This window comes from Chionomys nivalis, chromosome 4 (genome assembly GCF_950005125.1).
Source record: "Chionomys nivalis chromosome 4, mChiNiv1.1, whole genome shotgun sequence".
NCBI classification, from domain to species: Eukaryota; Metazoa; Chordata; class Mammalia; order Rodentia; family Cricetidae; genus Chionomys; species Chionomys nivalis.
In genome coordinates this window covers 71596170-71619366 of record NC_080089.1, presented here as the reverse complement: position 1 = coordinate 71619366, position 23197 = coordinate 71596170, and the positions used below count along the sequence as shown (strand labels likewise).

Below are 23197 nucleotides of genomic sequence, written 5' to 3'. Positions count from 1 at the left end.
AAAAAAAAAAAAAAAAAAAAATGCAAATCAAAACAACTCTGAGATTCCATCTTACACCTGTTAAGAATGGCCAAGATCAAAAACACTGATGGACAACTTATGCTGGAGAGGTTGTGGGGAAAAGGGAACACTTCTGCATTGCTGGTGGGAATGCAAGCTAGTACAACCCCTTTGGATGTCAGTATGGCGATTTCTCAGAAAATTAGAAAACAACCTTCCTCAAGCCCAGTATGTACGTATGTATATACATATATATACATATACACACACACTTTTGGTATCTATCCAAAGGATGCTCAATTGTGCCACAAGGACATGTGCTCAACTATGTTCATAGCAGTTTTGTCTGTTATAGCCAGAACCTGGAAACAACCTAAATGTCCCTTGATCGAAGAATGAATAAAAATAATGTGGTACATTTACACAATGGAGTACTACACAGCAGAAAAAAATAACACCATCTTGAATTTTGCAGGGAAATGGATGGAGCTAGAAAACATTATTTTGAGTGAGGTAACCCAGACACAGAAAAATGTACTCACTCATAGGTGGTTTTAAATCATAAAGCAAAGAGAGCCAGCCTACAAACCACAATTCCAGAGAACTTAGACAACAATGCGGACTCTAAGAGAGACTTACACATATATAATCTACATGAGAAATAGAAAGTAGAAAAAGATCTCCTGAGTAAATTTGGAGCATGGGGACCTTGAGGGAGTGTTAAAGGGGGAGGGGAGAGGCAGGGAGGGGAGCAGAGAAAAATGTAGAGCTCAATAAATATCAATAAAAAATTTAAAAAGAAATATTTGAACAATTATGAATTCAGCTGACCATGGGTCCCTGTGAGGACATGAATTCAGTGTAGACTTCCTGTTGACTGTTCTGGCTTCCTTTTTCTATATTACCTTGTGACACAGTATAACCTTCAGTTATATTTCCAATTCCTGACAGTCTTGTGCATAGAAGGTGGGCCACTAGTAGTGCCATGAGTATTCTATCTGTATCAGCCCATGAAAGAGCTACTGAGTACCACTGGTCCTAAGCATAAAACTTAGCACTCAGTAATTCTAAAATTAGAGGAAGGAATTCAAGAAAAGTCAGTTTTCAATTTTCATTTCTTTCTAGTAGTATTTACATTTGAGGGGTTAAAAAAGTACAATAAACATATTTGTGTCTGCAAGTGCATTTTACTTCATTTAAATCGTCAAAACGAAAACAACTTTCAATATAATTTGAAGAAACTAAAGTAGCCTTCCCACAGCAGTAAGACAGTGGGGTTTCTGCTTAGCACAGACTCAGTAACCACACTCAGAACTAAGCAAGCCTAGAAAACTAATTCAAAATGTATTTTATAGGGCATTTTATTCAATGAACTAGACTCTCTTTAAGTTTGAGTTATAGACAATATTTTACTGTGGTTCTTCTGCTATGAAGAAGGATCCTTCCTTCCTTCCTTCCTTCCTTCCTTCCTTCCTTCCTTCCTTCCTTCCTTCCTTCCTTCCTTCCTTCCTTCCTTCGTCTATTTTTGAGAAAGAATCTCACTTAGGAGTCCTGGCTTCTCTGGAATTCGCTACGTAGACCAGACTGGCCTCAAACTCACAGAGATTCACCTACCTCTGCCTCCTGTGTACTGGAATTAAAGGCATGCACAACCACACCAGGTGAGACTCATCTTTCTATTCTTAATTTTTTAGCAAGGACAAACATGTCAGAAGAGAAAACAATAGCTGACATCAGTTGTGTTTTATAGTTAGCCTGTACCGGCACACTGGAGAACACAGGAGGAGGAGACAGAAAATGAATAAACAGCAGCAGCTTCGTCCCTGAGTCCAGTATTGACCCAACACAGGAGAAACATGTACTACATTTCAAGACCACTTCAGGGCTACAAAACAAAGAACAACACAACTGCTGCAAACTAGTACAATAAATGTATTTTAATAAAATTGGTTTGTGTAAGTAGCTAGGAAATCTTGAAAAGGTCTACTTGAAGTCAATTAATAAAAAAGGCTGTCTTTAAGGACGGAAATGTCAGTTTAAAAGGACTGTTGTCCTAAGCAGAGAGGTGCTGTACTAGATTTCAACAAGACAGTGTTGTTCCACAGTCTTCAGAAAAAAACAGGAAGAATCAATCACACTCAAGTCCGGTGTTAGATAATCTCACAATATTTAATTAAAGCACTGTGATGCCACTGACCAGTAGTTGAGAAGAACATATTGCAAGACTGAATTGTAAGTTAAAATTGTAAATAACTACAGTACAGATAGACTGTCACTGAAACTCTCAACCGTGAGATTCCACAGATAACCAGTCACCAGGGTCTCCTGTCATCAAGAGAAAACGGCAACAGCGACAGGAACAGCTGGAGCAGGAGAGGCAGCAGCAGAGGCAGCAATGTACATTTACTAAGTGCCTCGTCTCTCCAGCCTGTACCTAATAATTTAAATGTTTGACTAAATAATTAGTAACAGGGAGGCCGGGCGGTGGTGGCGCACGCCTTTAATCCCAGCACTTGGGAGGCAGAGGCAGGCGGATCTCTGTGAGTTCGAGACCAGCCTGGTCTACAAGAGCTAGTTCCAGGACAGGCTCCAAAACCACAGAGAAACCCTGTCTCGAAAAACCAAAAAAAAAAAAAAAAAAAAAAATTAGTAACAGGACCCACTGGTTTCCATACATTCTTTTCACTTGTTATAGAATTACTGTTTCTTTTAGTGATAAGAAACCTGAGACTTAGCAAGGGTTAAATTTTATTGGCGCTATAGAGTATTTAACTTGGATCTCAGTCTATATCTACTTTTATTTCAGGCAGACATTCCTTTCATAGCACCATCTGTCACAGTGGTGTGCATAAACAGATTTGCAGTGTGGGGGATTAAGATCACTAGGGTTTCATATTTCAGTCAGATACAAAGAGGAGCAGTAAGCCTCTCCAAGGAGTCAAATACTGAGCTGGTAAGAGTAAGGCTGAAGAAGGCTCTCAAAAATTGCAAGTGCATTGGAAGTATGATATAGGCCATAAAGTATCAACAACAAGGCAGCACAGTTTAGAAAGACTTGATCAAATTTAAAAAGACAAATGAAATCATGTGTGCTAATATAAGAACAGTAACAATCGCAGAGCCATTTTCACACTGCCTCCTGTCCTTTCAGAGGCCATAAACAGACTAATTCCTCCAATACTCTCAACCTCTGTAACTAGGCTCTTTTGTGATCTACATTTTAAGAATGGGGAATTGGGGCAGAGAGGTCAGGTAACCTGCCCAGAGTCACTTATATCTTAGTAAACAAGGCACAAATTCCAAACTTTGAAATCTACTACAAAGCCTATATTCTTCCCACATCATAGAATCTGTTTAACAGTCAGACAAAGTTTAATGTGGAGTTGTGCATGAACTCTGAAAGCCACTTAGGGAAGAAGCAGAACTTTATAAAGTTAAAAAAAAAAAGGGAAACCTCTTAATAGATGATGTAAAGTCTAGAAATAATAGTCTCAAAAGGTTACTAAAATAATCATGCCCTTGAATAACAGCATCTTTTGTGCCTACAATCAGAGGCAGAATTAGCTAATACTTGGTCTGCCTCTGTTACGCACTACTTTGATTTTATGAAGGAGGATATTTTTCCTGATATAAGTGGGAGCATGCACGTGTACTTGTTAGCAGTTAATTATACAATATACCCTATGTGATTCAGGAACATTTTTTAGGAATCCTAAGCCAACTATTTAAACAAAATTATTTTTAAGATGCAATTAACAAAAATGGTAAATCTATATATTAGGGTTTTACATGATTTACTAGATTTTAATGTCTGGAGACTAATGTCAAATAAATATTGATGGAAAAGTGGGTCAATATTCTCTAACATTCACCATAGAATTAAAAACATTACATTAATTAATTTTTTTGCCCTTCTTTTTTCTTTCATTTCTTTGAGACAAGGTCTTGCGATGTAGCCTTAGGACTCAGAGATTTCTTACCTCTGTTTTCCAAGGGCTGGTATTAAGGATATATGCCACTATACTAAGCTAAGTTTAACCTACATTTCCTTGATTTATTTGACTTAGGCAGATTTTCCCCCAGACCATGTATAAATTATGGACAATTAGTTATACAGTACAGATATGGAGCTAGTCACCTTTCATAAATATATAAGAGGATACTTTGTATAAAAATACATATTAGCCAGTAGTATTGAACTGATCCAAGACTAAAATGGGCATTTAATTTCAACATTAAGCATCCTGTAAACTATTCTTGGGAAAGGGGATTCCAGATGCTGAGTTCAACTCCTCTTAAGATAAAAAAAACACAGAGACATCACCAAGTTAGTGCCCAGACCTTATGCTTCCTCATCTCTTTTGTGTCTTTACTCAAATACTGTTTCTCAGTGAGGCCTTTTCTGATGGTCAAAACTAAAACGGCAACTCACTTGAAATGCCACTTCATATTTCCTTTATCCCCCTTACCCTAGTTCATTTTCTTCCTATTACTGAGCATATTCTAACATGCTGTTTGTTTTACTTTTTCACTGCCCGTTTTCACCACTAAAGTGTAAACTCCATGAGGACAGCAATTCCAGTCTATACTTCTGAGCACACAGAACAGAGACAGGCATAAAGTACATGTTCAATAAGTATTTTATGAATGAATAAATAAAGTCAAGAGATATGATGTTGTTCCAGAAACGTTGAGAATCCAAAGCTATACCAATTTAGGAGTGGCAATGGATTCCAAGTGTACAAACCACCTTTTATCCCGTAGTAATCCAAAAGCACACGGACATGAGATGGCTTTATGTGACCAGTATATAAACTACTTTTAAAAACTTAACAAAACAGGTAAGAATTAAGAAACGGCTGACTAATAGTAAACAAATTTGATTGTCTATAATGACATTTTATGTTGCCTTAAAACATTTATTAAGAACAAAGTTACAGTTGTCAAAGCTTTGAGAGAAACTTCTGGGTATCATGGCCATGCTTATAATCCCAGTGCTTGGAAAGTTGAGGCAGGACCATGAGTTCCAATAAGCTACATAGCAAGACTGTTTCATTTAAATTGAAAAAGAAGAGGGAGGGAGGGAGGGAGGGAGGGAGGGAGGGAGGGAGGGAGGGAGGGAGGGAGGGAGGGAGGGAGAGAGACTGAGAGAGACAGACAGACAGACAGACAGACAGACAGACAGACAGACAGACAGACAAAGAAGTGAATTTGGTGAACATTAAGAAAACCAGTAATGTGAAAGAGGGGATAATATACAAATACTCAACCATGACTAAGAACAAATTCTCTTGTCTGTGAATGATAGAGAATTATTGTTAAAAATAGAAACAAGTCATTTTAAAGTAATTATAAAGTAATAAAAACTAGTGTATCAAATTCATGACAACACAATAAGCTGTTATTAGCATTCTGGAAATGCTTTTATGTATAGTATAGAACTAATAAAGTTTTAATAAGAAGCTTAAAACTAATGGAGTCCTCTTTTTTATTGTTAATTCCAAGGAAAACAATAAAACAAAAAGGCGGACATCTGAAAATGCCTTTATCTCTGCTCCAAAAGCAAATACGAAGCTCTGATATTGGGATGGGTAAATACATATTTTTAAGATGCAAGAAAAATAGGGTTTAATGGTAATTTAGAGACTGCTGACTCTTAACTGTTAAAATCATAAAAAGCACTTTATTTGTCTCCAAAATCCACGAAATCAGTGCTGTAAGAACAGAGACATTTTAGTTGGGCTAAGGGAACACAAATGTACTAAGTGGAAATATTCTCAGTAGATATGTCAATCCACCAGATTCCATCCAGTTAATGCTATTTGCAGGATAAATAAGTTTTATATAAAATTATTAGGAAATAATTTCTAAGACAAATACAAAATTTACTAAATAAAAGAGCAAAGCAATTTATTTGAACTTAATGTAGCTAAGATAAGAAGTGACAAGTTTAATATTTAAGTAGAAAGAAGCTCATGCTGGTTCATACTGTATAAATAATATTACCTTTATCCAAAGGGATGATATTAATGACTTATCAGAGCTTACATATCAATTAAATGTTACTTTAAAACCTGTTTTTAGAATCTTCAAAAAGTCTCGCTAGTTTGTTAAAACTCACAATTACTTAGATTAATAATCCTCAAATGGAGACAGAGGGCATAGTGTTGTAAGCAATACCTTAATTAAAAAGCTACAAACAGGCAGCCTACATGAGCTTTTGAATTTCTTGACAAAAATGAAACACACATTAAAATTTTAGAGAATAGAAAAATAGACATCAATAAATTCAGAACAGAAAATCAAGCTATGAGAAGTAACTTAAATTTTATCTGAATTAAATTATATTAAAATTATAGTTAGTATGGGGCAATATATTTTCAATGACAGTGTAATTTTAGAACATGTCACTGAGAAATGTTGTCTGAGGACTAGCACAGTTATTATCTCCCAGCACCAGTGTCCTGGACTGCCTGCCTGCCTTTCTGCTGAAGCAACATTAAGGGCAGCAGTCAAAATGGCTACATTTTAATTTGGCTATCAAAAGCACTGATTTCATGGGCTTTTCTTGTTCACAATTGGCCCATAAGATTAAGATCAAGAGCCAAAGCCACCAATGGGAGCCATGCTCAATTTGGTGGGCTTTGAGGCTGCCTCTGGCCAAATCAGTCAGCCTCAGCCTGATGTAGGCCAGAACCTAGAGCAGGTCCCACAGTCAGTTCATTCTCATTCCTGGGAAAGAGAGAACAGGCAGCACTTGTGTCCATCGAAGGGGACACTGTCCAGGTACACCCTGGACATGTTTTGAAATCTCTGGGCTGCTTCTGCATCTGAAAAATAAGAAAAATAGCACAATGACAGACAACGAATGAGGAAAAAGACAACCATCTGACCTAAAAATTCAAGGCATAAGGTATGAAGAAAGCAGACAAAACAAAAAAATAAACAGCTATATTATTTGGAATACATTATTCTGGAGGCAAAGCAAAGAAAAGACCACGGCAATAAAGTTATTTTTAGAGAGCCAACTGGAGGGGGAAGAAATATATGTTAAGACACGTGAATCTTGACACAAAGATAAGGCAGAGCGAGAATCAAGATGCATGCGAAAGCTGAAAAGAGCTGAGTAACGAGCACTGGTGTCATGGACTTGTGAAACTGCCTCTGTGTAAGAAACATCTCAGAACTTTGAACTTAGGAAATCCCAACTTCTCTTGCACCAGGTCATGAGCTCCACAGAGCAGGAACCTATTTCAACAAGCAGCTTAAAAATAAAAACAAAAGACTTCAGTACTTTTTCACTCCTATTAAAGGCACACTAAGAATGCAATTGTGCTAAAAATCCAAGAAAAACACACTTAATAAAATTTAGACTTACTCAGAAAGGCGTTCAGAAGTTGGGATACAAACAGAAACTGAAATCAGAAGAAAAGTTTCACTTTTACAAGAGTGTATAAACAATGCTGAGTAAAATAAAATGACTTAGTAAAGAGTCCGTATTTTGGCTGACCAAAAAATAATGATAAATACAATATCTGAAACAGTAGTTACGTATACGTACCTTTCTCTATTAAAACTTGACAAGTATGAGTTTCATGTTGACTTAAGTGTGTGGCCATATTATCTAAGCCAGAAACATCAGTTAGGAAATCACAATTAAGGCACACTAGAGAAATGCCCCTATTAAAAAAAAAATAGCAATAAAAGGTTTTATTTTTTATGAAACTATACACAGGTACTATACTATTTTTCCATGTTTTTTGTCATAACTTACATTTTGTTATATAAATTTAACATAACTTTTAGAAAATGGTGTAGCCATATCCAAATTATGATGTCATTTAAAGTATTCGTGTTTAAAATATATGGAGAAAGCTTAGTGGTAGTGAAGACCTAGAATACTCAGTCTTAAGTTCATTCCCAGTCCCTACTCCCCCCAAAAGTATTTTTTAGGAGCATTCACCTTTTGTACCAGCTGAAAAAAAGTCTACTGCTAGATAGTCTTGGCTCTGCTAAGTGCTTGCATTAATACAGGTAAGCAGCACGTTCCTCCATCATCAGGTGAGGATACAGCATTCATTTACTTAATATGCATTTAATAAGGCTCTCTTTATATATCATCCAATAGGTGTTATGAATATAACAGTGAAAAAAGTGTAGTCCACATTCTAATGGAATTTATAATATAGGGTTTCATTTAGTCAAAGATAAAGTCAGAAAAACGATGTAAAGTCTAAGAATGGATCACATGACAGCTACTATCAAGTGCATGGTATGTTTAAAGTTCTCACAACTGGTGCTATCTTCACTTAATATAAATTAGCTAAAGTAACTAATTAGACCCTAAATCATACATGCCTGAAGGCAGCATCATTACTAGCCCACCTGCCTATCTGCTGAACTCTTAATGAAATGTGTGATGATTACAAATTATTAATGTATAAACAAACTTCTTGATTTGGCAAAGCATGGGAGGTTTGAAATGTTACATTTGGGTCTTTAATAGAGAGAGTTGGTATGCTGAAGGTAAGAAAATCTAGACAAAGAGAAAGACAATGCTCAGAGGTCAATCTAGAGACTTTGTTTCCCTTATTAGATCTTGGTGTGGGAAAATGGTCTTTATTCTGTCAATTATATTTTAAATAAATGCTGATTGGTCAGTAGCCAGGCAGGAAGTAGAGGCAGGTCAATGAGAACAGGAGAATTCTGGGAAGGAAGAAGCCCATTCCTCTGCAGTCCTGAGTCCACCACAGAAGATGTGACTGCCTCACTGAAAAAGATATCGAGTCATGTGGCTAACATATACTAGAATAATATAAGTTATAAGAGTTAATAAGAAGCATGAGTTAATGGGCCAATCTACTAATGCAGACCTCTGTGTGATGTCTTTGGGGCTAAACGGCTGTGGAACCTGGTGGGAGGCCAGAAACCAGGCAGGACAGAAACCCTGACAACAAGATCTGGCTGTAATTCTTCTGCTATGAGGGAGACAGTAACATAAGATTTTTTTAAATTCCCTCCCCCCCTTTCTTTCTTTCTTTCTTTTTTTTTTTTTTGGTTTTTCGAGACAGGGTTTCTCTGTGGTTTTGGAGCCTGTCCTGGAACTAGCTCTGTAGACCAGGCTGGTCTCGAACTCACAGAGATCCGCCTGCCTCTGCCTCCCAAGTGCTGGGATTAAAGGCGTGCACCACCACCGCCAGGCATCCCCCTTTCTTTTTTTGATTTTTGAAACAAGGTTTCTCTGTGTAACAGCCTTGACTGTCCTGGAACTCATTCTGTAGAGCAGGTCTGCCTCTGCCTCCTAGGGTACTAGGACTAAAGGTATGCGCCACCATGCCCAGCCTGACTGTAAAATCCTTAAAGAATCTCCTTAATAAATTATTTTTGCTTAGGTGAAAAAAAATGATCACGCAATGTGATCATTGTTACTATCATTTTTTTTTTAAAGTAACAAAACCAAAAAAGCATGAAACTAGTGGCAGCAGAGACAGCTCAGCAAAGGCACTGGCTGCTCTTCCAAAGGACCTGAATCCAATCCCCAACACCCATATGGAACAGACACCATCTTCTGGCCTCTGTAAGAACCAGGCATGAACATGGTGCACAGACATACATGGAGGTAAAATATTTATACACAGTGTAAAATATTAATTTTTGGAATGTGAAAATAGGTCACACAATTTCCCCTGAAATTCTAATATACTATGCATTACACATACAGGTTACTCTGGTCAAACAAACTGAAACCCCCAAATTAGTTCTTCCTGGCTAATCTTTTTTAATGATATTTTATCTGACAATGAGGCTCCAACTAGACTCTGACTCTCTGCCTTCCTAAAATATTTACTATGAAGCACTTCATGATATCTGTGTACAGCTGATTTTAGACATATCATCTCATTGAAATATTACAACAACTTGAAGAAGCAGATACAATAATTACCATTTCTTTAGCTAGTATTTGCTTAAATACTTGATCTTAGCTGAAAGGTCAAGAAGTGGTATTACTGGAATTTTAATAGAAACAAAATGCTTTGTCACTGTCATTACTATCATTAGATCATAATCTCCCAAATGTAGTACATTCTGGGTGTTATGTGGAACCTGGTGGGAGGCCAGAAACCAGGCAGGACAGAAACCCTGACAATGCTTTGTCACTGTCATTACTATCATTAGATCATAATCTCCCAAAGACAAAGCTGGTAAGGATAATTAGGTTTGAACTAAAGCACAAATTCAGTCCAATAATTCATATCATTACAAACTCAGTCCTAAGTAGTTGACAGCTCCAAATTACATTACTGATGCACCTACAACTAACCTCAAATACAGCTGAACTCAACCACCTTCAGTATTTGAGTAAGAAAAGTAAAAAGACTATATTATATATTGATACAAGCATTCCAGTGCTTTAAATTTACTAAAAACTGAAGCAGGTTGATGAGATAGTAAATAAGAGCATTTGCTGTGCAAAACCAATGACCTGGAAACCACCACAGGAGAGAATCAATTTTTGAAAAGTCTCTTCTAACCTCTACATATGTGCTATAGTATGTGTGCATGTGTGTTTTTATGCACACACAAAAATATATAAAATAAAAAACATATTATTTACTTTCATATATCTTTTTGTTTTGCATTTTTTTTTCTGAGTCGGGATTTCTTTGGGTAATGTGGAAAAGCTTTATTTTTGTTCTCACCATAAAATGAAAATGTACTTTATATGGTCCCCCTCTGAAACTACTACAATGAATTTACCATGATACTATGACATACCTATGATCTAATGATAGTAACACAATCCTGTAACATCTAGTCACAACCACTCAACTGACACACTGGCACTGGGTTAATTAAAAAGATACAGCAAACACAATGGCAAAGCATTTTGTACCTATTAAAATGACTGTAGTACTACTTCTTGGCCTTTTGGCTAAGAACAAGTACACGATGCCTATAATTAAAAAACAAGTAGCAAGTGCTAGAAAAGATGCAGGAATTTGTAACTCTTACACAGTACTAGTTGAGTATGTAAAATAGTGAAACTATGGTGAAAAACAGTCTATCAGCTTCTAAAAATGCCTAAAAGGGAATAAAACTAGCAAACCTAATCCTAATTACATACAAGAGAAATGGGTCTTTGAAAGAACTTATACAAAAATGTTCATATCAGCATTACTTATAATGACCTCAAAATGCAAAACTAACCAAATGAATAATCTACAGTATATCCATAAAGTAAAATAGTATTCATCAATTATTTTAAATAAGTATCGCTATATTCCACACCATGGATAAACCTTGGTAGGAAGTCACTAAGGGCCCCAGATAATACCATCCCATTTATTGACAAAACACCCAGAATGTACTACACAAACACAAAGTACATTTAGAGCTACTTGGGGATAGGCGGAGTTGAAAGGAAATGGGAATGATTGCTAATAAATGGGATTACTTTTTAAGTACTGAAAATGTATGCATACTAACTATAACTGATACACAACTGAACGTTCTAAAATTTATTAAAATTACATGTTAAACATGTGAGGACTATGGCATGTGTGATGGCTAATCTTGATTATTAATCTGAGGGGTTTAAAAAACCTCCAGCATTTCTATGAGGGAGTTTCTAGGTTAAGTGAACTAGGAAGTTCCCCCACCCCCTAAATATAGGTATGCCATCCCACAGATTGTGTCTTGGACAGAGTGAAAAAAAACAAAGGGAATCAAGTGGCAGTATTCAGCAGGCTCTGCTCCCTGGCTGCTGACACAATGTAACCGGTACTCCAATATCTTGTCACCTGACATCCCTAAAACAGACTATACCCTTGAATTGAGCCAAAATAAACTTTTCCTTCCTTAAGTTGCCTGTCAGGTATTTATATCATAGCAACAGGAAAAGTAACTAACACAGTATATGAATTCTAGCTTTAAAAAATTATCACATAGGAAAAAAGTTACAATCACTGCTCAACAGAAAGATTTTACAGAAATCAATCATTTACCTGAGATTTTCCGAATGCTTCTTAAATATACAAAACCTTTTACTTGGACGGTTACTATGAAAGCTGGAAAGACAAAAATGATTACAATACTTTTATTGGACAGAAAGTCACACTGATTTATAAATGCATCTAAAGTCTATATTTAAGCTTCTAATAAAATAGCATGATGAGAATACTATTCTCGTTTCTGTTTAACTCATTGTGTCCCCTTTTTTACACACTGGTCTCAAACTTATGAGCCATGGGGTCTCCTACTTTGACTTCTGGGTAGCTGAAACTAAAAGTTTGTACCACCATGTGTGACTATATCCTTTGCTTCATTTTAAGTTTTTTAGTTTATGCATATGGACATTTTGCCTGTATGTATGTCTGTGAACCATGTGTGTGCCTGTTGCCCATGGAGGGCACTGAATCTCCTGGAAAGGAAGGTATAGATAGATGATTGTAACTGCCATGGATACTGGAATCAGAACCCTAATACTATGAAAGAGCAGTAGGTGCTCTTTACTGCTGAGACATCTTTCCAGTCCTGTGGGTATCATCTTTGTATTTTCTCTATTAACATCTATTTTCCCTAAGCATATTCAGAATCAAAAGCTCAAGGTTATATAAAAAGGGAAATAAAAAAATACAGAGCAATAAACTCAAGTTTTATCTATTAAACATTAAAAACAAATTTGAATTTCTGCAAATGGTATTTTTACTATAATACGAACTGTTACCAATCATAATTTACCACTTTTTAGTCTTAGCAAGCTTACATAAATTGAAGGAGATTCAAACAAATTTCAAAAAATTTAAATGGTTTACATTTTTAAAGCCATATATTTCAATAGGTCTTTTGAGATTACCAGCAGCAGTTTAAAAAACAAAATGAAAATAAGGACTCCTAGGTTAAAATGATGCCCCTCTTAACACAGAACAGAAAAATCCCTAACCATACTTTCAGCCATATGAACAGAGGTCTTCTATGCCCTTTATCTCTTACTTGTACTAAAAGCCAGGGCTGGTTTAGCACAGTTATTTCTAAAAGTAAGGTCACACACAATAGTCTCAGTATCACCTGAGAACTTACTTAAAAACGTAAGTCTTAAGTTACCCACAAACCTACTTAATTCATCTCTGGCAATGAAGTTTTAACATACTTTGTCAGTGATTATAATGCATGCTTAGGTAAATTTAATACAGGCTGTGAAAACAAATAACTATTCTGAGTAGCTGCAAACTTAGGAAATATTCTTCAAAGTTTGCAAAGATTTTATATCCTCAGAAGAGTTCAAATGGTTAATTCTTCAATTTGGGAGTAAGTATTACTAAAGAATTTACAAGTATATATATGATGGTATCACAAAAATCTTGTTTTTAACATCAACAAGTTGAGAATACTCAAAACTACTTGCAAAAATTAGTACACATGATTGTTCCCTTGAGAAAGTCTTAAGATTCCATCTGATTCATAAAACATATGAATCAAATATTACCTTAAAAAATAAAATTCAAAAATTATCTTTCTTTAGATAATACTATTTTTGCTTTATTACCTATTAGGAAAGTGAGATTAAAATAACATTATAAGGTCTTTCTGATGCTTTCAAATATGTCTACAATTTGTACCATTAAAATATTGATAATAATTTTGAGGTTATCTGAGCCCTAGCTATAAATAAAAATTTCTATTTCTTCTCTTTGTATTATGTAGATTTAAAACACAAATTCTGATGCTGGTGATAGCTCAGAGGTTAAGAGCACTGACTGTTCTTCCAGAGGTCCTGAGTTCAATTCCCAGCAGTTACATGGTGGATCACAACCATCTATAATAAAATCTGATGTTCTCTTCTGGCCTGCAGGCATACATGCAGACAGAACACTATATACATAATAAATAAATCTTTAAAAAAATAATGAAAAAAACCCCCAAAATTCCATGATTTTATAATTAACAAAAAGTGGGGAAAGCCAGATGTGGTGACACACACCTATAATTCTATTACTTGGGAGGCTGAAACAAGGGAATTCAAGTTCAAGGCCCATCTGGGCTACACAGTGAAACAAATGCCTTATTAAAAAAAAGAAGAGGAAGAAGAAAAAGAAAAGAATGAAAAATGTGCTGGGTAAAAAAGAAATCAAGCACAGAAACAATTTTCCTGAAAGCCTTAAAGAAACAAACAAAAATCTTAAAATAACATAACAAAAGAACTGCCAAGACCTCTCCAATAAAAACTTGCAAATACAGAAGAAATGGAGGAAGAAACCTGAAGATGGAAAGGTTTTCCATGGCTAATGAACTGGAAAAATTAATATTTTGAAATGACCATCTTACCAAAAGCAATATACAGACTGAATGCAATCCCAATAAAAATTCCAATATCATTCTTCAGAGAAACCAAAAAAAAAAAAAAAACCCCACAATCTTAAGATACATTTGGAAGCACAAATAACCTCAGATAGAGAAATAATTCTCAACAAAAATAGAAAACGCTGACTGTATGACTGCACCTTAACCAATGCTCCCGTGAGCAACCTTAGTAAAACTCCCTGGTGCACCCATGCATATGTGTGTACATATACACAGAGACAATAATTAAAATTTTATATTATGAAGTGAAACTAGTATGAATGTCACATACATTTCAGAACTGAACATAATACAAAGAAAGGGAAAAGGATAAAAGTTATGTTGGCCTTTATGACAAGTGAATATGACTAAAGAGTACATGAGAAAACAAAACAGCATTGAAAATAATGACCTTGATGACCAGTGACAACAGAGCTCAGTAGATCCTTAACATCACAGACTCAAAGGAATTCAAAGCAATGAAGCACAGACAGGTATTCAAATGGTCCTATTAGGTAAGAAAGAGGACAAACACCATGGAAGTGCTGAAACTGTATGACAGGGTACCAGGAGGCCAGGCTGAAACCTACTGAAGCCACCTTAAAGGTAGGATGACCTCTGAAAGTAGCATCTGGCAATAATCAAAAAGCAACAAGAAAGACAGGCTATGTGGATGGGGGCTGGAGAGATGGCTCAGAGGTTAAGAGCATTGCCTGCTCTTCCAAAGGTCCTGAGTTCAATTCCCAGCAACCACATGGTGGCTCACAACCATCTGTAATGGGGTCTGGTGCCCTCTTGCCTGCAGGCATACAGACAAACAGAATATTGTATACATAATAAATAAGTAAATATTTAAAGAAAGAAAGAAAGAAAGAAAGAAAGAAAGAAAGAAAGAAAGAAAGAAAGAAAGAAAGAAAGACAGGCTATGACCTAAAAGGAACTCAGTTACACATGAATTTTATAAAAAAAAAAACCAAAAAAACAAAAAAAAAACAAACAAAACCCCAAAACAAAACAAACAAAACAAAAACTCACAACAGCATCATTCCGAATAGGCAATATTAGGTTTATTTATACAAGGACAACTTTGGTTCTTGTTTCTCTCCAGAGAACCCAGGTTAAGTTCCCAGCACCCATAAAACAGCCACAACTGCCTATTACAATTCTAGCTCCAGACATCCTCTTTTGGTCTTCACAGGCACCCATACACATGTGGCATACACTTACAAAGACAAACACACATATGCATAAATAAAAACAAAATCAACCCTGGAAGAGTAACGTGTTCGGTAACAGTAATATCCAAATGTAGTTCATGAGAATCTATTATAGAGCAAATGACAGGTACTCAATGTAGAATGAATGCATTATTGGAAAAATTCCCGTGGTGGCATCATGACATTCATTGAATAGATGCAAGCACATACAGTTTCAAGATGGACAGACACATGGCAAACAAAAAGATGGATTACAGAGAAAGACGTGGGGGAAACAAATCCAATAAAGTTCCTAACATCACTGGAAATCCTCAAGACTCTGACTGCTTTGAAGAGAATGACAGTCATGGACGTGCATGGAGTTGTTAGTTAAAACATTTAGACTTGTTGGGAAATAACCATTTTAAAACATTTTTGGGGAAGAAAAATAAATCTGACACAATAATTACTCCTTTAACAAATATATCTTAATTTCATTAGCTTAATTAACCATTTCACACAGTAATTTCTTGATTTGCTTTATTATAACAGAAAGGGCTACTAGGCTTCTAATACAACTTGTTTTCAAAACAAAAGCTTCTTCAATTATAATTATAATAAGCAAAACACTGAACTCATCTTACCTCATCATATGATTTACATAGGCTTTGCTACAGCTAGTGTTGTATCTGCAAAAACTACAGTGGACATATGTAGGAAAATGGTTTGCAAAATCTTTTATTTCAGAACAACACTCAATACACTCGTGAACACCTCGACGTAACCTTGTGGAGACATAAAAAAGATATTTAAAACAAAAGCAGTCAGAGAGGGCTATTAGTAAACAGAATGCTGCTAGACTTGAGTTTGACTGGGAGTGTGCGTCAGAAGCAAAGCATACCTTAGGTTCCTCAATGCCGTGTTCACCTTACTTTTCTTATTACTATTAGCGAGTGTGCTTTGTTTCTTCTGAGTAGTAGAGACTTTTGACCTGATTTTAGATTTATTTCCATTAGACTTGCTTTCATTAGGTTGACTGGGATCAGGTACGGTTGTATTCGGTGTACTTGTATTCAATTTAGTGGAATTTTTAGGAGTTGTATTTTCAGTCCTTGGAGGTGAGAGCTGGAGGGTAGAAGTGCTTGCGCTGATAGAAGGTATAGCTGAAGATCCTGGTTGAAGAGGTCCAACTGAAGCTCGAATAGTAACCTACAAAAATGAAGGAAATACCTACTTAAAAAAAAATTAACCACTGTATAAAATAAGATAAATCTTAAGTATTCTTTAAAAAGCACAGATAACTAACTAGGTTTAGTTATCTATTTACTTTAGTCAACCAATTAAATAAATTCAAGTCACATAAAATATCTATTCACATATCTCATATTATAATTTATTGTATGTTAACATTGTTATTAGTAAATAAGATTAAAACAAATTGTATGACTCTAAGAAGATCACATTTCATAGCTACCTTTATGATCTGATATAACTAAATGTAATTTCCGAACACAAGGAAACAAAACTTACATAATAAAGACTGAAAAAATAACTCTAAAAAGGCCTGTTACCCTTTAAAATTACTAGCATTAAACAAATATTGGCAGCAAGAGTGACTTGTTCTTTTTGGATCACACTTCCTAGGATTTAGACAAGTGGTTTTACCAATTCATTATACTATAAGGAGATCATAACATTTAAAATTCTTGCTCGGCAGTGGTGGTTGCACACCTTTAATCCCTGAACTCAGAAGGCAGAGGCAGCGGATCTCTGTGAGTTCATGGCCAGCCTAGTCTACAGAGCAAGTTCCAGGACAAGCACCAAAGCAACACAGAGAAACCCTGTCTCAAAAAAAAAAAGGGGGGGGGGGGGAGTTCTTTAAAAGAACTAATAAGGTTTATTATTTATTATTCATGAAACATTTTGTTCTATCTGTTGGTTTACAATGCAAATGTCACCTACCAACACCTGCTTTAATCATTTGACTATACTCTCCTCACATCTCAGAAACTGCTAATGCTGAGTCCTAACATGTGCTTATATGATGTACAAAAACACTGTGCCAAAAATCCAAAGACCTGAAGTTAATCTGCCTTCCTAGCTATGTGACCTTGCAAAAGTAGCTGAATCTTAAGCCATTTCATATCTTTCACACACGGTAATGCCAGCTTTATGTACATAATTTCTATTGTATGGATTAAACTAAAGAATACATGAAAAGGCACATTTAGAAATAGGTAATTCTAAGGTGCTAGAAAAACATTTAGTATCATTAATATTATTACTATTAACATGGGAAGAAAGGAGAGGACTGCACTGCTTACATTAGTATCTGCATGTGTAGTCCCAGCATGAAAGGAATGGTGTGCAGGGAAGGATGTTGGCTAGCTCCTCTTGCTCTAAGTCTTCAGAGCAGGGCTTTATATTATTTAGTCAATTCAAATAAAAGACATACCCACATTCAAAGGTAAGTACCCAAAGGCAAATATAAATGTTTTGGGGATTGTTTCACTTTGGATTATCCATGCCTCTGTTTTCCCTCCACTGGAGCAAATATTCAAGAGCTGACTGTATATAAAGAAGTCAGAGAAAACAGATGTATATAAGGCAAAAGGGGAACAGTAAATTACAATCATCAATTTACAGTCAGACAAGTGCTTGCTCACAATGCTGTCCAGCAGCAGAATTTGTTTCTTTGAGAGTAGACACAGCATTAATAACTTCAACAAACATTTGAGAACCTGTAGCATTAGGCACTCTAAAAAGATACTAGAGATACAAAGATAAATGAAAGAATATGATTCCTGATATCAAATGCCTTAGTGTACAGCTATTAAAACTAATAATGCATATAATACTAACTAAAAAAGTTGAAACAGTAATACAGAATTGAAATAACCCACTGATCAAGGGAGCAGTTTATTCAATTGTACTTTTTATGAAGGAATATAACCACACAGGAACTCATAACAATGGTTAGATATTTTTCTTTCTAAGTATAAAAGCAGTAAAACCTAAAATTAGTCTTAATAAAAATCAGAAGTAATTTTCTAACATATTTTGTTCCATAGATAAAACAAGGCAGGAGTTAGTTTTTAGTATACAAATCAAATAATACCATATACTTGAACGTACTTTTGTTCCAGGAGGCAGTCCTTCTAGCTGCTTGGGTTTTACAAATGTTCGATGATGTTGAGTCTTGTGATCCATTTTTTCCTTGCATGTCAAAAACTGCAATCTGCATTTGGTACAACGATGTATTCCCTTTTTCTATTAGAAAAAAGGAAAATAATTTCTATAGCTATAAATTCTGTTCTGAAACCTTTAGTTTTAGTGATATTTTAAAATAAATACTATCAAAGAATCATTTCATTTTTAAAACATGTATTAATTAGTATTGGATCTCAAGAGTGTATCTGTTATGTGGCAATCAAACACGAGGGTTGAGGAAATGGCTCAGTGGTTAAGAGCACGAGCTGTTCTTCCAGAGAACCTGGATTTGATGGCTACCACCCAAAGCTACAGAGAAACCCTGTCTCGGAAACAAACAAACAAACAAACAAATAAAATTATGATCTGAAATGTCTTTTAGTCTTAAGCCAAACATCTAACCTGACACTGTAAAATTTAGTTATTATGTGTTTTTATGTAGAAAAAAAATGTTATTTGGAGGTTAAAGATATGGTTCAGCAGTTAAGTGTTCATACTTCTCTTCCAAAAGGACCCAAGTTCAATACCTACCATATGCACATATCCACACACATACATATAATTTTTTAACTGTTATTTTTTAAATTTTGCTATTTCCGGGCTGGAGAGATGGCTCAGTGGTTAAGAGCATTGCCTGCTCTTCCAAAGGTCCTGAGTTCAATTCCCAGCAACCACATGGTGGCTCACAACCATCTGTAAAAAGTTCTGGTGCCCTCTTCTGGCCTGCAGGCATACATGCAGACAGAATATATAGTATACATTATGAATAAACATTTTTTAAAAAATTGCCATTTCCCGTTGGTCTGTATGTGGATAAAATGACTAACATGACCTCTCTAAAACCAAATAAATTTAACGGGACATTTCGAAGAAATGAAAGCAGTATTATTCAATAAACTTCCTATAGTAAGAAAGCATTCTGTGGCTGTGCTGCCCAACATGATTGCTATTAGTCACTCATGATTGCTGAGTACAAATAAGCATAAGCAGTAATATTAAAGGACTGAGGAGAATGTTATTACTCTGACCTGCTTACTGCACACTGTATATTGTATCAAATTAGCACACAGTATTTCACAAAATACACAATTGCTACACGTCAACACAGCATTTTAAAAGGAGTTGAAGAGATGTCTTCAGTTAAGAGCACTGCCTTCTCTTCCAGAGGACTCACATGGTGCTCACAAGCATCTGTAACTTCAGTTCTAGAGGATCCAATGGAAGGCTTTTTTTGCTTTCTGCAGATGCCAGGCACACACATGGTACACGGACTTTGATACAGGCAAAATAACAACACACATTAAAGAAAAAGCTTTTTTTCTCTCACAGAGATCCACCTGCCTCTGCTTCTCAAGTGCTGGAATTAAAGGCATGAGCTATCACCGCCCAGCTAAGAAAAGATTTTTTAAATGAATTTTAAAAAAAAAAAAAACAACAGACAACAGTTACAATGCTCAAAGCAGTAAGTAATAGTAAGATGCTATAGTTCTAACTTCATCTTATGATTATTTTATAAGCATGATTCACTGAATATTTTTCACAGATGCATGCAACACAAATTCATTTATTGTGTACTCAAAGAGGATGAATTAAAACAGAAAATACGGCCAAGAATCAGAAACTAAACAGGCTGAAAAAGACAGTTCACATGAGTTCATCTCCCAGAAATGTTTTTCTGTATACTCACTCACATCAGTTCACAATTTCATGATTTTCTAACTGAACCCAACAGACAAGTACATGACAATGGGAAATACCTGGTGGGCAGACTTTAAAAAGTACAAATACACTGAGCTTTGCAGTGAGCTGACAAAACCTGACCACACCATCAGATCCAGTGTAGACATGCGTTTCTGATTCCAAGAAAGGCATTGTTGCTAAGACAGGTTTCAGTGTTTCAGCAAAATTTTTAGCTTAAAAGATGGTTTAATTACTCCAGGAAAAGAACCACTAAGTATCACATCAGAGAAGTAAGGAACAATCAATGATGAGTTCCAGACATTACATAGCTAAAGCTAGCAGAAGTCACTCAGGAAACAAGCTATGCTCTGGCAGAGTTCCAATGCTGAGGGAGCATTGTCATGATACTGTGAAATGTTACCCTAGGTCTGTAATGACAACACCTCTTATCATAACACCAGGGTCTGGACAATGGGGTGAAAACACAAGACAAAGATACAAACAAAATTAAGAATTCTCTATCTTGATTCTTTCAATTCTAACTCACTTTTCCTCGAGAGGGTACTTCAAAATCATTCCCACATCTACTGATACCCTGAAGTAGCCAATCTTTCCCATATTCCATTTGCCTTTTGTTTTGTCTAAATCCTAGGCTTCCTATTCCTTGTCGTCTCTGAGACTCATCACTATTTATAGGCCATGAGAAAATTAGAAAAGAAGGAAAGACATGGAAGCTTTACAAGTGATTCTAAACATAATTTAAATCACTTGTATACAAGGAACAACTTTATTTCCTTTGAAGAACAAACTGAATATTCTGAGTGATAATCAAGTAACATGAAAAAGTAAAAATTACTAAACTTACCTGATGCTTCATATAATGATGCATATAGGGTGTGGCAATTTTAATAACTTTGAGGCAAAAGGGACATAGCAAATTCTTAGTATTTTCATGTGATGTTCTAAAATGAGATTCTACATCAGAAAATAATGATGATCTATAATTGCAAACCTAGAAATAAAAAACATTAAGTTGAAATGGAAAGTTTGTAATTGACTTGAAAGTACAAAGTGACAAAGAGTCACTTGTAAGATTATATACTACCAATATCCAGCTCTGATGCCTATCCATGTAAGAAGCTCACTAAAGAAAACACCAAAAGTCAGAATAGGGTGATCCTTCAAAACTCAAGACTGCTTCCCAAATATAATAGATACCTTCTTTTTTATCACATCACTTCCCTGCCACCCCGTCTTCTCTTGAATTTTGAAGCTTTGGAACCTTCTGGAGGTTGGAGTCCTATAAAATACTTTATCTCTGCATAGAACAGTACTTGCCATAAGATTATAAATACAGCCTCCAAGCTGTGGAAAGTGGCAATTCATCTCCCTCCAGCTTTCCTATTTCTTCAAATTCTGAAGAAATACTTGTACCAAAGCACATGACAGGCTCTGTATAACTAAGCATTTTCACATTGGTCATATGGATGCACTATTCCCTCTAGGGTAAAGTAAATCGTAAATCCACATCTATTTTTCTGATCAGGCTCCTCTCTTTCTAGTGCTCAGGAGCAAACAGCAGCCCCTGCCAAATAAAGTTCACTATCTTCTCCTCATGTAATGTATGAAATATGCAAGAGACTCTACATTCGTAAACTAAGTAGGAGGGACTTTAATTTTAGCTACCCTTTTTACCTAAGTGGTTAAAAAAAAAAAAAAGACCAATATATTTCACCACACATGAAAATTAGCTAAAATTCAAAAATCGTAATCCTTAAAGTTTTATTAGAACATGAACACATCCATTCATTCTCCTACTCTCATTTTGCTGACTTGCCACTGGCTGTGAGAGACTATAATCTCTCTAAAATCAAATGTTTACCGTTGGTCCCTTAACTAAAAAGATTTCTAACAATTTATATAACAACTACAAATCTTAACACCAAAACAACAAATAGTTAAAAACACTATAAAACATGGATGGATGTACCTGGCAGATATACGGCATTTCACCAGGTTTATGATTATCCTTCATATGTTGTAAAAGAATCTGTTCAGTTTCAAATGATAGCTCACAGATTTTACAAATGGCTATAAATAGAAGGAATAAAGTTATTACAACATTTTAATACATAAATATAAAGGTTCATTCATTTTGGCTAATAGTAAATGGAGCAGCAGTGAGAGGTCGTGAGCAAATCATACACACACAAAAAAACCCAGTGCAAGTCCTCTAATTCCTCTTTTAGCACTACTGCAAATGCATGTTCACCATCCTATTGTCTCAGTACCAAATAACCTGCCTGAGTTCATGTAGCAATACATGACACACATCTGGGATTTCAACTGAAACTGTTGAAGTAAGTTAACTTTTTCAATTTTGCCCCCAAAATTCAAAGTCTGTTTCTTGTTTCTATTTTTGCAATAGTTTTCTCAAGACTGCGTAACTTCAACAGTAAAGAAACACTCGACACTGAAAGGCAGCTCTAACTCACTAGAAAACTCATGAAGCGTGTGTGTGCTCTCGATGTGGCACTGCAGCTGGAAGGGCGTGGGAAACTGGCGGTAGCAGTGCTGGCAAGTGGTGTGCTTCTCCCAGCTCTCACTGCTCTGCTTCTCAAGTTCCAAATGGTGTTTCATGTGGTTCATAAACCTGTAAAAGATTGTCAACAGGTGCAAAGATTCAAATTAAAACACTCGAAAGAAAATCTCAAACCCCATTATAAATAAAATTGTGAATATTATTCAAAATCTAGAATCTTCAATTTCTC

General features: G+C 35.6%; 1 protein-coding gene across 6 annotated transcripts in view; it reads right to left on the bottom strand.

Moving 5' to 3' along the window:
• The window catches only part of Znf280d (zinc finger protein 280D), a 78821-nt gene that overhangs the window by 17660 nt on the left and 37964 nt on the right, over window positions 1-23197 (bottom strand). For 5 of the 6 annotated variants that reach the window (XM_057767237.1, XM_057767236.1, XM_057767235.1 and 2 more), the window contains 9 exons: window positions 22922-23079; window positions 22417-22517; window positions 21292-21438; window positions 18672-18806; window positions 16438-16745; window positions 16181-16321; window positions 12006-12068; window positions 7562-7680; window positions 7379-7415 (listed from right to left, as the gene is read on the bottom strand). In XM_057767237.1, the coding sequence (XP_057623220.1) occupies window positions 7379-7415; window positions 7562-7680; window positions 12006-12068; window positions 16181-16321; window positions 16438-16745; window positions 18672-18806; window positions 21292-21438; window positions 22417-22517; window positions 22922-23079 (1209 nt within the window). Of the gene's footprint in view, window positions 1-5983; window positions 6831-7378; window positions 7416-7561; window positions 7681-12005; window positions 12069-16180; window positions 16322-16437; window positions 16746-18671; window positions 18807-21291; window positions 21439-22416; window positions 22518-22921; window positions 23080-23197 lie in introns of those variants that run through there. The other variant, XM_057767242.1, reaches the window with a different exon arrangement.